Source organism: Onychostruthus taczanowskii, unplaced genomic scaffold, assembly GCF_017590055.1.
Source record: "Onychostruthus taczanowskii isolate IOZ18803 unplaced genomic scaffold, ASM1759005v1 scaffold10, whole genome shotgun sequence".
In the NCBI taxonomy this organism is placed as follows: domain Eukaryota; kingdom Metazoa; phylum Chordata; class Aves; order Passeriformes; family Passeridae; genus Onychostruthus; species Onychostruthus taczanowskii.
This window is the reverse complement of record NW_024496526.1, coordinates 13,972,649-13,989,167: the sequence shown is the minus strand read 5'-3', so window position 1 is coordinate 13,989,167 and position 16,519 is coordinate 13,972,649. Positions and strand designations below refer to the sequence as shown.

General features: G+C 38.4%; 1 protein-coding gene across 1 annotated transcript in view; it reads right to left on the bottom strand.

Moving 5' to 3' along the window:
• Positions 1-6,125: 6,125 nt before the first annotated feature.
• KYNU (kynureninase) overlaps positions 6,126-16,519 on the bottom strand; it is a 60,607-nt gene continuing 50,213 nt past the window's right edge. The window contains exons 11-14 of the mRNA XM_041407855.1: positions 12,915-12,967; positions 11,386-11,471; positions 7,495-7,725; positions 6,126-6,278 (exon numbers count right to left, since the gene is read on the bottom strand). Coding sequence (XP_041263789.1) covers positions 6,126-6,278; positions 7,495-7,725; positions 11,386-11,471; positions 12,915-12,967 — 523 coding nt within the window. The remainder of the gene's footprint in view (positions 6,279-7,494; positions 7,726-11,385; positions 11,472-12,914; positions 12,968-16,519) is intronic.

Here is a 16,519-nt window from a genome sequence, read left to right as displayed (position 1 = left end):
ACTGCTGTATTAATGTAGAAGAAATTTATCTTTTCTAATCCAAGTTCTTTCAAAATCGAATAAAATTTAAATGTTATAATGAAGTTTATAAAGTCATTAAATTAATCTGACACTGTACTGTATTGAAACTAGAAGTCAAAGAAAAATCAGGGAAATAGTTTAGTCGTGGACTTGGTAGCATCATATCTAAGGTTGGACTCAGTACCCTCAAAGTCTTTTCCAACTGACACCATGATTCTATAAATGATTCCATGATTCTATAATAAGTGGGATTTTCATATCAGCTTAAAAATAAGAAGAAAGAACACACTTTCAGGGTCAATGAAGAGAACTCAGAAGCAGGTGAATATGTTCTTTTACTCACAATTCCTCTAAACGAGAACTTGACATTTTTTCTCTATAAGCAGGAGCAGTACAGAAAACTCCAGAAACATCCTTAAAAAGGAAGGTCCACAGATTACCCAGTTGTGAGGTGTTTTCCACAGAAGAGGGGGAGAATTGGCAGCATCTGTTGCGTCATGGCCACAGTGGTTTAAATTTGATATCACAAAACAACATCTGAGCATTTTGCACAAACCGTCAGATACAATGTTAAAACTACTGCCAATCTTGACTGAAGAATGAATATTTCTGAATATTGCCTTTAACCTCCCAGGTGAAAATTAAAATAACACACTCATTAAGAAGAAACAGGGTGCTGTGTGCTTGACACACCTCAGTGAATAAAATGAAAATACAGGCAAAATAATTGCAAACGTGTTTTTGTTGAGATTCATTGATGATATTTAGAAACTCCCAGTTCTTAATGCTTTGTGCTCAGATGTCAAAGGGAACTTTGCAAATGTCCTCTCCCAATTACCTTTGGAACAGCCACCCCACCCCAGGCTTCCAAAGCTCCAGGAACGTCCTTGGAGTAGAAAAGTTGCAGGTTGAACTCAAGAGATGGGATTTGGCCCCTGCTGCCAAAATTATGTGTCAACCCCCACCCCACCACACTTCATGCATATCTTCAAATTCATGCCTTGTACAGGGATGATACAACTGCCACTCACTTTTATTTCAGACGAAGGGGTCTCGGTGCTGTTTGCCCCCATGCTCATTTCAGAAGCCTGTATAAATCTTCCCCCACGTGGGAATCATTTTGAACATATTGAATAATGATTTTTCTATGTCTCTACCACTTTGATGTAGCCTCTGAGGAGAAAGAACTATCCTGGATAGACCACTTGGTCATGTTTTAACAATTTGAGGATCACTTCAAAATTCCTCAGTAAAATGTAAGGTATAAAAAAAAAAAAAAAAAAAAAAAAAGAGCATCAGAATTAAGTTCAGTTGATGAGGCCCCACCCTCCCCCTCCAAATTATAATGTAGCAACTTTTTGAACATATACTTGAAATTCACAATTCGTTCCTAATTTTAAAGCTGTATTTTATCATTTGATTAATTGCTTAAAACTGTACACAAAGATAAAGGGAACTTTGAAATTCATACCTTGGAGTATTAACATGTACTCAGGACTAGATGTAAAATGTCAGAGAGAAAAAAGATCTAATGAACTCTTTATTGGTGAAATACAGTATTGCAGCTGCCCAGAATTTTAAAAGGTTTGTAGCAAGCTCCAAAGCCAAATAACTACAGAAGTTTACTTACAGCAGGACTCTCATTCAGCATTTCCAATCTCTTCTTCCAGGGTTCTTTTAACATTAATAAAATGTCCACAGAAAAAAATAATAAAAGAAAAAAGTGCAACCGCAGAAGAATTTTTCTGTCTAGAAAATTACACTACCATAAGTTTTCCTTTTCCCTGATGTCTTCTCTGCCATAATAATGGTTTCAGGATTTAAATCCTTTGCTGCTATTGTGACTTCAAAGCCTTAAAACTGCAATTGAATGAAGTAGTTCATCTGTCATTATTCAAATATGAAGCAATTATGATGAAATAAAGATAGAATTCCATTGAGAAATACCCCAATCAATTCTCACTTATATTTAACTAGAAACATAAAACCATGCTTAGAAGAGTAAGTTTAGGAAATAAAAACTCTGGATATAAAAAGTATGAATTACTGATCTATAAGTTACTCATTTCTGAAAAAGCTGTCTAAATATATTTCACAAATATTGACAAAAGTTTAAGCTTACGATGCAAAACTGTCTCTCAGCTGGTCTCAGAGAGTGAGCAGCTTTTCAGAAATATATTTGCACCAGCTTGAGTGCCCAGAGGTTCAGATGGGAATCTGCAGTGGTTTTGGGGGGTCTCTGGGTAGGTCAGCTCCCTCTGAAGTGTGTTTTATAGGAAATAACACACCTGCCTCAGCCATGCCTTCATTTTAACAGTGAACATGGCAGTTGGACTCAATGATCTCGGAGTTCTTTTCAAACCTCAGTGATTCTGTGACTCAGGGAAAGCTATTAAAATAAAATATTGATGTGGCTGCTTTGACGTCAACACATTGTCAGGCCCCTCTGTGGATTTAGCCCCAAAATGTTTCTTTTCACCTTTTTGAACCCAACCAAAGCCCATCCCTACCCCAGGGGCTGGAATTTCACAGGGAATTCCCACTGTACCCAGTTCTGTTTGGGAATATCTAACACAGGTTAAAAAGTTAATTATTTTGTTTTAGTCTCTTCCATCCTTTCTTGCACCTTTCTTGTTTAATCTACCAATGTATAGTAATTTGTTAGTAAAATGAAATCAAGATGTGTCCTGTCACTGTCAGACAAGGACTTTTTGGGGTTTAAGCTCTTCAAACGAGCCACATCCTTCCCATTCTCAGTAATGCCACAAGCTCAGATGAAAAAATTACTGTCATGCCTTTTCCTTCACTCAGAGTAGATTGCTCTTTTGGAAGACAAAGGCATCCTTTGCTACTTGTGAAGGGAGACTTTGCCTTGTCTTTGGTGTTCCCGTGGCAGAACAGGGTTAAAAACACACAGATGGATCCCACGGTATTTCTTCCTCATATTTTCAACAGTTGCAGTGAGCTTAAGAGTTCTGTACATTTTTAAATGTAGTTGTGCTGAAAAAGATCACACATGACCAGGGATGTGCATACTCACATTTTCCTTCATTTTGTAGGCATTTTTTCACTCTACCTGGGTATCAATTTTCTGTCATCTACAGCTCCTCATGTCCTGCAGTTCAATTTGGAAAATGTAATTTCTTCAGACAATCCAAGAATGAAATGTTATCACAATTAGAAAGCCGTGGTACTTAGTATTGAATTTTAAATCAGAGATGTAACTAGCAAGAAGCATTCGGGGTATATACAATTAATTATTTCACACATAATTATTCCTGATATTACTCTAACTGTGATAACTTAAAGCATTTGAAAAAGCAGACTGCAATATTCTTCTTTTTATTTTTTCCACTGAAGCTCTTTCCCTTGATATTCTTTTGCTAAATAATATGTAAAATACTGACACCTAATGTTAACTTCCAGTATTATTCATTTTGCAAAACTTTTACTTCAGATAGGGAAAGACCATGTGAAACTGGTGCTTATGCTGCAATTTTGTTTCAGTAAAATGAGTAAACTGCAATATAGGCTTCCCTCACTTTTTGGAAATAATTTTCTGAATTTATTTATATATATATATATATGCCTATAAATGCAAGGAGATTTCAGTTTTATTATCATAAGTCACAGGTAAAAAAGAGATAATAACTCAAAACAGTTGAAATAAGTGAGTTTTGATGCACTGAATTTAATCTAATCCATCAAATGGAACACAAATACATAAAGTCAATATTTGTACCTTTAGCCTGAAATGATACTAAAAGACAAAATATTATCAAACATTTATTATTAATCGCTTAGCCTTTGCAACCTGAACTGCATATATTCAGTACTTACCTACTATGTGGTTCACTTTCCTCTGAGACACAAAAAATTATTTTCACAGTGTGTGAATCAAAGGCAGATCTCAAACTTCTCAAAAATCACTGTTTATCTCCCCAGAACTGCCAAGACAGCTTGTCCAAATTTGAGGTCCAGATGCTATTTAGAAAGAGATTTTGGGATTCTTACTCCTCTGGGGTTTGAGCTCATACCACAATAAGGTATTTTACAATGTCATGAACATCCATATCTGAATTTAAGCTTGCCTAACTTTAATGGGAAGATGGAAGATTGAGCTGGCATTTGTACACAAATGCTGCAAAGGCACTGACACTGAGTCCAACCCCTTTCAACACTGTGGACCTGCACATTTTTATATTCACTGCTTTTTGCATCAACTGTCACTTTATGGAAAATGGTCCTTCTCTAAGATCAGATAAAGTAGCTGAGCTGCAGGTGCAAGGATAAAAATAAACCCACAAAAATACAGATACCTGGCCTGCAACATAACCCAGCTCAGCTGAACCAAGGAGAGATGACGTCAGTGCAATCAAAACCTCTTGAGTGAGACAGAGCTTTCCAACTGATTAAGACTCCTGTGCTATTCTTCATAACAATATTCTGGTTAAAGAAGCTTTTTACGTGTCTTTCTCTTTACAAGTGCTAAAAATACCAACAAATGCTGTATTTGCAGTTCCTTCAGCCTTCCCCTGCATATTACAACCAATAAAATAGGCATCAGTGCAGCAAGGGTTTTAACACTACACATCTTTGGGGAATTTTAGAGAACAGGTAGGTGCTGTGAAGGCCCTTGGGTTTCCTTGTGCAGAAGGAGGTGCTCTAAGGGTGTGAGTTTCAACCAGCAAAAGCAACTTCAAGAGAAACTAGAGAAGACCTCACTCCCCGCAAAATCCTTCCTCACTCTTGAAGTAGAATAAAAAAGTATCATGGAATCAGAGTACTTTGGGTTGGAATGGACTTTTAAGGGGTCCCCCTGCCATGGCAGGGACACCCAGAGCAGGCTGCTCGGAGCCCCATCCAACCTGGCCTTGAATGTTTCCAGGGATGCATCCACCACCTCTCAGTTCCGGTGTTTCAGCACTTTCACTGTAAAGACCTGCTTTCTTATATCTATCCTAAATCCACCCTTCTCCAATTGAAAACCGTCCCCCTTGTCCTACCACACCAGTTTGTCCCTGTCTTTATTATAGGCTCCCTTCACATATTCAAAGCACTACTGGATGCAATTTTCTAAGTGTTTCATACCAAAAATGAGACACATTGAGCATCATCAGAGAGGAAGTTTCAGCTGATTCTTGGAAAACGCTGCATGAATAGCTACAAACTCTAGGGCTTAATTGCCAATTATGCCAAGGTGTTATTTATGCCTTAAAACAACTTTGGATATAGAGTTGCTGAAATGTAAGCAGTTTTTCTACATTGCTCTTGCCTGCCTGGTGCAAATCTCTGTAAAAATTCGGGCCACACGGTGAGCTAACAATGAGATGTTTTGCTGCTGCTTAAAGAGCTCAGGGTTCATTTTGCCTAATCCCAACTAAGCCTCGCTAAAGCTGCAGGGAGTGCTCATACAGCCCTTCACGCTGCCTTACACGGGTCTACAACTCTCCTCAGTTTCCTCCAGCTCCTCCTCTCCAACAGGACTACCTAGCAAGATAAAATGTTTTGTTTTGGCCAACTGTATCACACCAAAGAAGGTATCTGCAATGTAAATTCACTCTTCAATTAAATCATTCATTAAAGCAAAATTTCAAAATATTGGGCCCTTTGAAAAACTTGGTGTGCAGCAGTTTTGAAACAGTTGTTCAACTTTTACTTTTCAAGTATACCCTGTACTTTAAATAGAATTGCTAAATTAAAAATGTAAATTGGACTGTATCTTTTAACAGTTGGCGATTTGTCTATTTTCCACATTTTATTATGCATAATTTTTATAATAAAGAAGGGATTTTTTTTTTCATCCCTGTTCTAGTTGATAGCAATTTTAACATGCTTCTCAAGGCTAATGCAATAAAACTACATAAAATGTTTAAGAATAGCCCCATTAAAATATACAAAGCATACTAATTCATGAAGTCAAAGTCAAAGCAGAGTAGAAATATGAGCTTTAATAAAACTATGTCTGTTGTAAATAACTATTCAAGCACAGTCATTTTTTTGCAAATTGCATGGGATATAGCTCGGTTTACTCGAAGCAAAGAATCACTCAGCAGGATAAATGCATCTTAGTCAGAAATAGATTAAAAGGTACAGCTGAGCCATCAATAAGAACGAGATAGCACAGTATTATTTGCTGTTTGTTTTGAAGATGTAATTGCAGATCCCAGGATTTCAATAAATCTGTGCACATCAAGGAAGGAATTGTAGAGAGGAACTGGAGCAATGCGAAGAGCGTTTGGTTCTCTCATGTCACACTGCAAAACAGAGAGGGAGCATTCAGTAAATTCAGGTCACTTCTTGTCTATCTGTCAGGCTCTATTTTCAAATGCCACAACTTGTCTTCAAGGAAGAATGACTGGACTGACAAGGAAGCACATGCAAAACCTTTGGGATGCTCAAGGATCTACAGTGAGGAGCATGATTGTGAAAAATTTAGTAAGAAGAGTAGTTTTGCCTAAAAAAAGATGCAAAGCTCAGGATGGGCAGGACTTTAGCAGTGCTATTGAAGACTACAAACCAAGTATGTAGTCCCAAAATTCACTTTAATACCTATAGCAACCCAGAGTTGAAGAGGCACAGAGGTGACAAAAAAAAAAAAAAAAAGCACAACCCCCCCCATTCCAGTATGTAAGTGTCTTGTTCTAAAGGTGCAAGTAATGGCACAGGCATTGCAGTATTTTTCTTCCCCTCACTGTGATTTTGAACATTTTCCTGAATATAATAATCTCTTATATTTGAAAAATATCACTGCATTGCAAAGACAAGCCAACAGTGTGAGGCCCCGTGCCATGTTAAAAGCAGGAGTTCCTGGAATTCCCTGGCAGCACCAAAGCAGCAGCATACGTAACCTAAAAGAGGTGCCCTTTGGGGAGACAAGTGACCAGCTGAAATAAAAGTGATATCTCATTTATATGGCATTATGCTATCAGCCTCACCTCCCAGCACATCTAAATCACCCAATGTATGACCCTAAATTTCTCTTTTATTCTTTTGGAGCAGTGCTCAATGGTAACTGTGCCATCACAACGAAGTGCTGCTCAGTGGCTGCTTTTTCTGAGTGCTAAAACACACCTCTAGGGAAATGGCAGCTTTTCCATTGCTCTGTCTCAGTGTTCCACAAAGCTTTTGACCATTTGTGGATCAAGAAGGGGACTGATGTAGGTTCAAAGTTCCTTGTTGTGTAAATCTGTAGCTGTGCCTTCTGTCCTAATGCACCCATGACACAGCTCTAACCCCAGCAGTGACTCCAGAACTACTGGAAATAAGTCAACAGTGAAAGGGCAATACAGTGGCTAACAAATAATTTATAAAATAACTCTATGTATTTGATTGCTTGCACAAGTAAAAATTGAAATTGTAAGAAATTGTCATCAGTCCTAATGGGTTTTTTGCCTTATATGAAATTACATTTGAATAAAAGCAAATTAATAGTTTGTTACTTGTAAAGAAGATGAAGTTTGGTTTACTTACAGCCACTCCTCTCTTCTCCAGCTCTTTAAACACAGATTTGATTGGAAGGGAAAACGACAGAGTGAGCTGGCATCCTCTCTCCTCAATCTGAGAGGGTGTGATTATTCTTACAAAAGGCTTCTCTGGATTTGTTTTATCTTCACTGTAGTAGTGCTTTATCAGGTATTCCAGGTAACCAGTGAGTAGAACAGATTTCCTCCTCAATGCTTTCATTGTAGTTTGACTAAAAACCTGTGATGATTTGAAATTATTAGAATGAGAATGTGTTGCTGTAGAAAATTAAAAGGAAACAAAGATAGGTTTCTATTTACATTATCACTGGAATCAAGTAGTAACACCAGAGAGACATTTAACATAAACATAGCAGGATTGAGCTTTGGAAAACACAGGAAAATGTGTTTTAGATAATGACAGATATTTGTGCCTACTGTTTAGAAGTTTCGTAAGCATCTGTGTCTGCAGAAATAACTTGCATACAAAGCCAGTTTGCTCAGAGAGCATTCTTCTGCATGTCTAAAGAGAATCCATAAATCCTCTGTAGGTGTAAGAGGGCTGAATGAATCTCAAAAATCACATAAAATTTTCCCTTGCATGTACCCTTAATACATACCTTCCCACTCTCTACAGCTCCCTGAAGGGAGGGTGTAGCCAGGTGGGGTTTGGTCTCCTCTCCCAGGAAACAATTGATAGGAAAAGAGGGAACAGCCTCAAGCGGCACCAGGAGAGGCTTAGTTTGGATATTGGGAAGAGTTTCTTAACTAAAATAGTGATCAAGCACTGAAACAGGCTGTCAGTGGCAGAAATCACTGTCCCTGGAAGTGTTCCAAACCACATAGGTGTGGCACTTGCAGACACGATTTGGTGGTGGGCCTGGCAGTGCTGGTTTAATGGTTGGACACAATTATCTCAGAGGTCTTTTCCAAACTAAATGATTCTGCTAACCAAATCCAAGGACCAAGACTGAAACATCATGACTGGTGTAGAAAATCTTGTCTGTGAAAGCACAAAATGTGTATTAAGATTGACTTTACAACTTTAAGTCTTGTGCAGGGTTGCTCTCTCTAATCCACAGGAAGAAAAAAAGAAAATGACTGAATTATTTTTCAATAGCTCTGTGCTCTTGCACAGCTACAAAAACCAGTGAGTTTCAGACACTCAAAATATCATGAGGCATGCAAAAATGACGGCTTGAAAATGGCAGTGCTGTTTGGCCACACAAACAAGACCAATGTGTTAGAGGAGTTTGGGAGCAGAAGGTGAGACAGCTTCTGCTTTTGCTCTGGCAAGGCTCCATTACAGGGAATGATGGTAATGCAACCCCAGAAACAATTTACCCCTGCCTGCCTCAAACCTCCCTTTCTTTCTTCCCATGGAATTATCTGCAGAGGGAAATGATAAGGATACAGACATGCAAGTGCGCAACAGCCACTTCAAATCACATCCTGGCACATCAATGCTTGTGGACAGCTCTCCACTGACTGCTGCAAATCAGAGGCAAGGCAGTGCCCTGGATGAAAATCCATGATCTTCACTCTCAAGAAATCACTGTTCCACACTAGAGAAGTAACAATTTTAAGACTGCTTATATCATAACCTGGAAAGGCTTAAAGAGAGGTACCTGAGGAATCCTACTCAAAATATAACTAATTCTGGTTTCCAGCAGCATCTGGAAATCATTGTGTTGTAGAACATCCCAAATGTCACTCCCTGATGCTATCACAGCCACTAGATGCTGCACAAAACCAAGAACCCCTGCATTTGTGCTTGTGAAACAGAATGTGGATGCTGTAAGACAGACTTTGCAAGGGAATAAATGTGCCAGGGACCAGAGCCACCAGCAGTCAGCATTTGCACAGGTCAACAAAAATCTAGAGGTGCTTCCCTCTCCACCCATGCAGGCAGAGCAGACACAGGACTGTTCATTGCGTTACTAGAGGGAAAACAGACCTGCCTCCTATTCCTCTAGGATTTGCAGGAGTATGAGGGATGGATCTCCTTAGGCTGCATGCAAAAATCTGCTTCCACCGGCTTTGTGCAAGGAATACTTGGTCTCCTGGGTGAAATTTTTTGAAAAAGGTCTTTAAAATGTGTCTGTAGAGCGCTCCCCTTTTTTCCATAAAAGGCAGCAGCTAGTGCCATAACAGTCACTTTAAGCATTATTGAGGAATAACATCCATTAACACTTGCAGTTTTCATTGTTTCCATTGGAAACACTGCCTTCTGCTTAATGTGTCCCAGTGAAGGTGGCATGCAATTTCACTAGCCAGCTCTTGCCAGACATGAAAACTACTTTGTTTCCCACTGTATTAGAGCAATTAGCATTGGGAAATCCTGGCTGTGCCAAAAGGTAATGTGGGCAGGGGAAGGGGAGGCAGTGGAAACTGCTCAGCCCTCATTGTTCCAGGCTCCCTGCAGTGGGCTAAATGACACCAGCCCACACAAACCCGAGCACTCACAATCTGGGTCATGGCAGAACAGCTTTCAGCTTATCTCAAAGGTCACATAAAGTTTAAAACAATATATTGGATGTTTAAGGACTAAAAAAAATAAATTGTCAGGCAGAACAAGAAGCATGGCTGTGCCCTTTGCAGTCCTTCAGTGTTGCATGTAACATGGAGAGATCATAACTGGCAAATTTCTCACTTTGTTTGCTTAAGATGCTGGTTTTTCAGTAAATACAGAAGAGGGATGTGGACACAGTTCTTTGTTCCAGCATCATCTCAGCCATTCCACTGGAAATAATGGAATGCAAATCAGAAATAAATTTCTGCCATTTCTATGCTGGTGGCAAAACCTTGCTACACAAGGCTGCCTTGAAAACCAGTTAAGGATGATTTTATGGTAGAATATATTGCATACAACAGGTAAGTCTGAGTAACACCACCTTTTTAAGTCACAGAGACCAAGAGTCCTGACTTCAGAGGTGAACCATCCTTATGAGAAATGCTGGAACATCCTGATATGAAACACAGGTGTTTGGGGAACTGCTCCATGCCCTCAAACAGGGATGGGCTGTGCTCTCCAAAATGGATTAGAGGCTTTCAGCACATGGATCACACCTTCAGAGGAGGAATTATCTCTGTATGGCAGGACTGCCCTTCCCACAGCCACAGTGTCAGTGATTCACACAGAGATAAGTCAGATTTGGGGCTCTGCTCCTTTGGCCACCAGAAAACTAATGATTCAATGAAAGAAAAGACAGCTTGAAGCTATGCCACGCTCATGGATTCTTTTTTAGGAAACATTTGCAGATAGTTTCTGTCCCTTCTGCTTTCAACCAAAGGCAGAACAGGTTCTTTGAGCCACTGGATCAGTTGATACAGTACAGCCAGGACACCTAATTTTCTTTCATAAAGGATATTAGTCTGCTTTGCTGGTGGAACATAGGAAGCAGCAGCTCTAAATGCAACTTTTCAGACTTACATGATTCCTTCATAGGAAGATGCTGAGCATAATCCTTCCCGTCAGTAGTATTGAGACAAGGCACTGTTGGACTTGGTGATCTCAGAGATCTCTTCCAATTTTAATTATTCTATGATTTTGAACCGTGAATATTTCTATGGGATAAAGGTGCTGTTTGTACTGATCTCCTAAAAGCAGGGACAAACACATTGCCTGAGTTCAGGTTTGGAGGTGCAAATCTAAAATACTCTCAGTCCAACTCAGTGTTCTCCAGCAGAGTTTGTGAGAGACATGGGGAGATGAGCATATTCATTAAAGGCCATGGTCTGTCAGGGCTGTGGGGTTATTTTGTTTGCTTTTCATTACTTCTCTCCTTCCATGTTCAAATATTTCATAGTTTTCTTTAAGGGAGACAGCAATAACACACGTAACATTCATTAAACATTTTTATACTCTTAAATTCAGGCTCAAAGCAAAGCAATTACTTACCTCTAAACTGGCATGCAGAGCGCAGACCAGTAAAATTGGAGGATTTGATAACCGGAATCCATTAATTCCTTCACTTAGTTGTAATTCTGGAAAATGAATAACTTATATTAGTGTTTTTGATTTCTTCATTTTAATGGATTGGACCTTATCTTGAAGTCTGTCCTCACGCAGTAAAATATTTCCCTAATGTGGCCCGTAGGAATCGGTCATTAAAAGGAAATAGTAATCTATTCCCAACTAATACTTTCAACTTCGAGAGAAGCCCAATTTTATCCAGCAGAAGACCTCATTAGCAGCTTCATGGGAACCAGAGAACTGCAATTAATTTGTTTAAATGGTGTGTGCTAAAACCACCTTTACACTTGAATCTCTTTTAAGGCTGGCACGAGGCAGAGGAATTCCAAGTCAGCAGAGGCACGCTCACGCGGAGCAAGGAATCACGTTCCTTCACTTTATTGAGCTGATGAGACACATGGGAGGCTGCATATGCAGCTAAGTGTAGCTTCAGGCCAAGGAGAGGAGCTGCCTAGACTTTGGGCTGTGAAATTTCACAAAATCTATTTAATAAATCCACAAAAGCCTCGCTGTAAGTTCTGTGTCACCGTTGATATTTCATGCTCCAGCATCAGAGCGGGAGGACGTGGCAGAGGAAACGCTTTTCACGCACAGCAGACTGACTAATTTTATAATGCCCAACTTCTCCCCTGTAAACTGCTCATGGAAATGAATAAACAACGTTTTTTCTTCTTCTAGCAGTATTTCAAGGCAATTTGTGTCTCCTGCTGGCTTTCTATAGTGCCACTCTTTTGCATTTGGTCTGAAAACAAAGAGCAGACTGAGGCTATTAGAGAGGTGCTCTCCAGCCAAAGCCATATCAACAGGCGCTGCCACAGAAAATTAAAAATATATTAAAAAACAAAACAACCAATCAAACCAAAAAGCTCCTTTCTCATCCTGATCCCTCAGGATATTCTCTCTGCCATAGTTTAAACTGGAGCTGAACAGCCTAGCTGTCAGATTTGGAAAGAAGTTCTCATTTTGTGTTGGGACAATAAACACTATTTCAGAGCAGGTTTGTCTTACAACCCATCCGTCCCTTGTGCAGGAAATTTGGAGATGCTGAAACATTAGTGGGATTTCATGACTTCTGTCAGGTTGCCTTACCTGAATTTGTATAATTTCTCATTAATTCCAGTAGAACTAATCCTGAAGAAAGATATAACCCCAGTGACAGATAGCAGATCCTAGCTCCTCAGAGACTTATGAATTTAATTCACTGAGATACTTTGAAAGTTTCATCCATATTCTATATCTGCTTTTTGAAGGTATTTCAGCAAAATGTCTAGGAGCAGACAGTCAAACCCTTCTGCCCACACACAAATTTATTCCAACATTTATTTTGTTAACTCCACTGCCTCACATATTTAGGATGAGGAAATGCAAAGTTCTGTCCTCCTCAAACTGCTACATAAATGAAGTTGGTTATATATAAATAAATAAGGCAAAATTGTGAGTGTATAAATACATACTGTTTTCCATGAGGAATCGTGTTTTGAAGTCATGGCCCCACCAGCCTATTAGCCTAAGATTTTTTAAAGAAAATAAATTAATAGAAATCTTATTATCTTTTCATTTAGCTTTGAGTACTAAGAATTATATAGGATTGAGCAATATATAAATTTCTAATAATATATTTTATTTCTAACAATGACATAAAAATGCAATAAATTCTATAAAGAGTTAGCACTAAAAACTTAACATTACCAACTGAGAATTTCTCTTTTACTGCAAATAATAAAACACATCACATCTTTCAATTAACTATTGATTTTAACAATATCCATTTTCTCTGAATTCACGTCAAAAAACCAAAAAATAGTTGAGACATATTTCCACTGTTTAGTTCCAAGATATGAAATTCAAAACATTCTCCCCTGCTCTTAAACTTAATGAATATTGAAAGCTAAAAGGAGTTATAAAATCTGACTTAGTTTCACCAAGAAAAGGACATTTTGGTGAACAACAAGCAAATAAGACCTTGGATAAAGATTGTGTGGGCATTGTTCTCACTGTGAGACCAGTGTGAATTCTGCATACACTTTTATTTTCTTGAACTAAACTTACTCTTCAAAAAACTTGCTTTAAAATAAAAACCAGTGAAGTTCAATGCTATATTCCCTTTTTAAAGATCATCTTCTGAAAAAAACAACCTCAAAAACATATAATTATTTTAAAAATATGTAATTATATGTCTGAGCTTGGACATTACATTATTAACTCATATTTAATGGAAACTATGTTTGAGAGCATTGCTACAAACAGTTTTCTAAAGCAGCTGGATGCACTGGATCACCTACTGCCAGAGCATTGCAGATAAAACCAATATTGCAAAACCAGGGACTTTTTCCCCACCTACCTTGGGTTCTCCACTTCTTATCTCAGCACACAGCGATATCAGTGATTAACAATGCCAGTACTACTTGAGATTCCCCTGTATCAATGCTTTTACAATATCAACAAGTCCCCATCACAGACTCCTTCCTCAACTTCTCAGCTCTCCAGAGCTGAACATGTTGGACACCATTTCTGCCAAGGCTTCACTCATTTTTACCTATGCCAGATAGCAAAATTTTAGGAGTGAAATCTGACAAAACTTGTAGTGATAAAAAAATCTGTATTTAAAGGTCACAGTAGGTCAGCCTTCCTGGAAGCAAACAGGGAAAAGAAAGTCATGGCCCCTCCCTAAAGGAGTATTTTGCAGTTTGCCTAAAAGAGCTGAGCTCTGCAGAATTAAGACCACATTTGAGTTAGAAACTTGTTATATGAATACTGCAGAGTGTAAAATGAAGTAGTTTGTATTTCTGTATAACAACACAGGTTTTATGTTTACTTCTGTAAACTGCATCTAAACAGAGGCTCTACAGAAAAGAATGTTTTTTTCTTTACTGCTGCATGTGTTTTTTATTATTCTCAGACCCATGAAAATTAATAGTGCAATATACATCCATTTTAAATGAGATATTACATTGCCAAAATGAATACACCCGAAATAAAGTACAACAGAGACTCTGCCCAAGTGACTCTGTTGCTGATGCTTCGAATCATAAAAGATATTTCAGTTATTTTATAGGAACTCTATAATATATAGATAACATTGCACTGAAAACCCTGAATATTGCATGTTCCTGCAACAATCTGCTGATATCAATATCTACACACATTCTGTGAATTTCAAAGGTTTGAAGCAGAAAAGAAATTCAAATGGAAATAAAACATCTGGACAAATAGTCTGTGAGAAGAAGAAAACAATACTATGTTCCACTTGGACCACACCCAGAAAGCAAAGACAAAATACAGATCAATCAGACCATTAACCAGATCAGGGCTGATGAAAAGCTCCCTGGTTGCACTTCAAATGCTCAAAACTCACTAATTCTGAAGTTGGCTTCAACCCAGATCTCAGCTGCAGCACCACGGAGGCAACTTGGAAAGTGAAATTTCAAAACTTTTCCAAAATGACAGAATGAAGGATTTTTTTTTAAAAAAAACAGTTTTAGCTGTCTTGCCCTTTCCTACCATAATCTGACAATTTGCTTTTCCTCTTTTTTATTTTTTCTCTTTTGGCTGTTCTAGAACTTCAGAGGTGTCACTGCAGGATGTGCACTTTGAGGCAGCTCTGGTCCTACACTCTCATTGATCTAATGGTCCATATGGATGTCACGTTATTTGACATTTAAGTTGACAGGCTTCAAAATGTGGAAATTAACAAAATCTTCACAAATTATAGCGATTTGCTGTTTACAATTTTCTGTGAAAATTTTGAAATGAAGGTTGCCACTGCTATGCCAAATTTCAACCTGTTGTGATGGGAGAGAGCTAAGGTGTTAAACCCCAAACATAACGCTTTATAAATGCTCACTAAAAATAATAGGCAATAAAACTGCACATTAACTTACTGCAGTAAAATTTCTTATTAAAGAGTTGTTACTCTGCATGCAAAATGAGCATTTTGAACTGCAGTCGCCATTTCAACTGTTCCTGCCTCAAAAAAAGGCACCAAGATCCAAATAGATTCTGAATTCCAATCCATAACTTTTGGCAAAATATGTAGAGTGGAAGGTTCTGAAAAGCCATATATGATGTGCCTGTGATTAAAAACACCTTAAACATGTTAGCAATGGGACTGTCAAGTTACATGCTTCCCATGGCAGATAAAACCCATTGTGGGAAGTGTGTTAAAATCAGTATCTAAGGAGAAAAAGGTCTAATTTAGCAAATGTTCCACTACAAATTAAAAAATGCAAATTTATCCAAACTGAGCCCTTGTTTTAACACATCACTAATCAAGATCGTTGTCTCAATGATGGATAAGTTTTGGTTGCAGCAACCTGCTGCCAGTCCCAGGTATCCCCAGCAGCACCCAAGGCTGGTCAGCAGAGATGCTCCTGGAACACCTCCACAGAGAACATCTCTCCATTCTGGAGCAAAAACATATTTGAAATCCGTCGAGAAATCATGCCTAAAATGAGAGTAAATTACTGTCAAACTAGCTGTGTCTTTTTCTGCAAGGTGAGCATGCTCTTACAAACCCACTTCTGTTAGAAAATAACCTTTTAAATAGATTGTTCCATTCTCTGCTTCAAATAAAACCATTGCCATCAGAGAATGCCTTGGGTTGCAAGGCACCTTGAAAAGCATCTCTTTCCAAGCCCTGCCATGGGCAGGGACACTTTCCACTGGACCAGATTGCTGAAGGACCCATCCAGCCTTGTCTAGGTCCTCACAGATAACACTGAGACATTCCCAGGGAATTCTGCCACTTCCAATCCTTATACAGATTTTTTACATGTGCCACATAAAATTTAAAGCAAACTTATTAGCTCAGTTTCATGAAACAAGTAAGAACATAATTAAATATTGCTGAAAGGTTTTCAAATTCCTGTTGTTTTTGTTTTTGTTTTTTTTCTCCAAAATGTTCTCTTGTTTTGCAAATCAATGAACAAAGGTTTACTGGGTTGGAAAATGACTGCAGAAAGGAGCAGTATCCTCTTATTTAGTCATAGTCTCTTTAAGGACATTTACACCAGGGAACAATCCCTTCAATAAGTATTTTTATTTAGCTCATTTTCCTCCT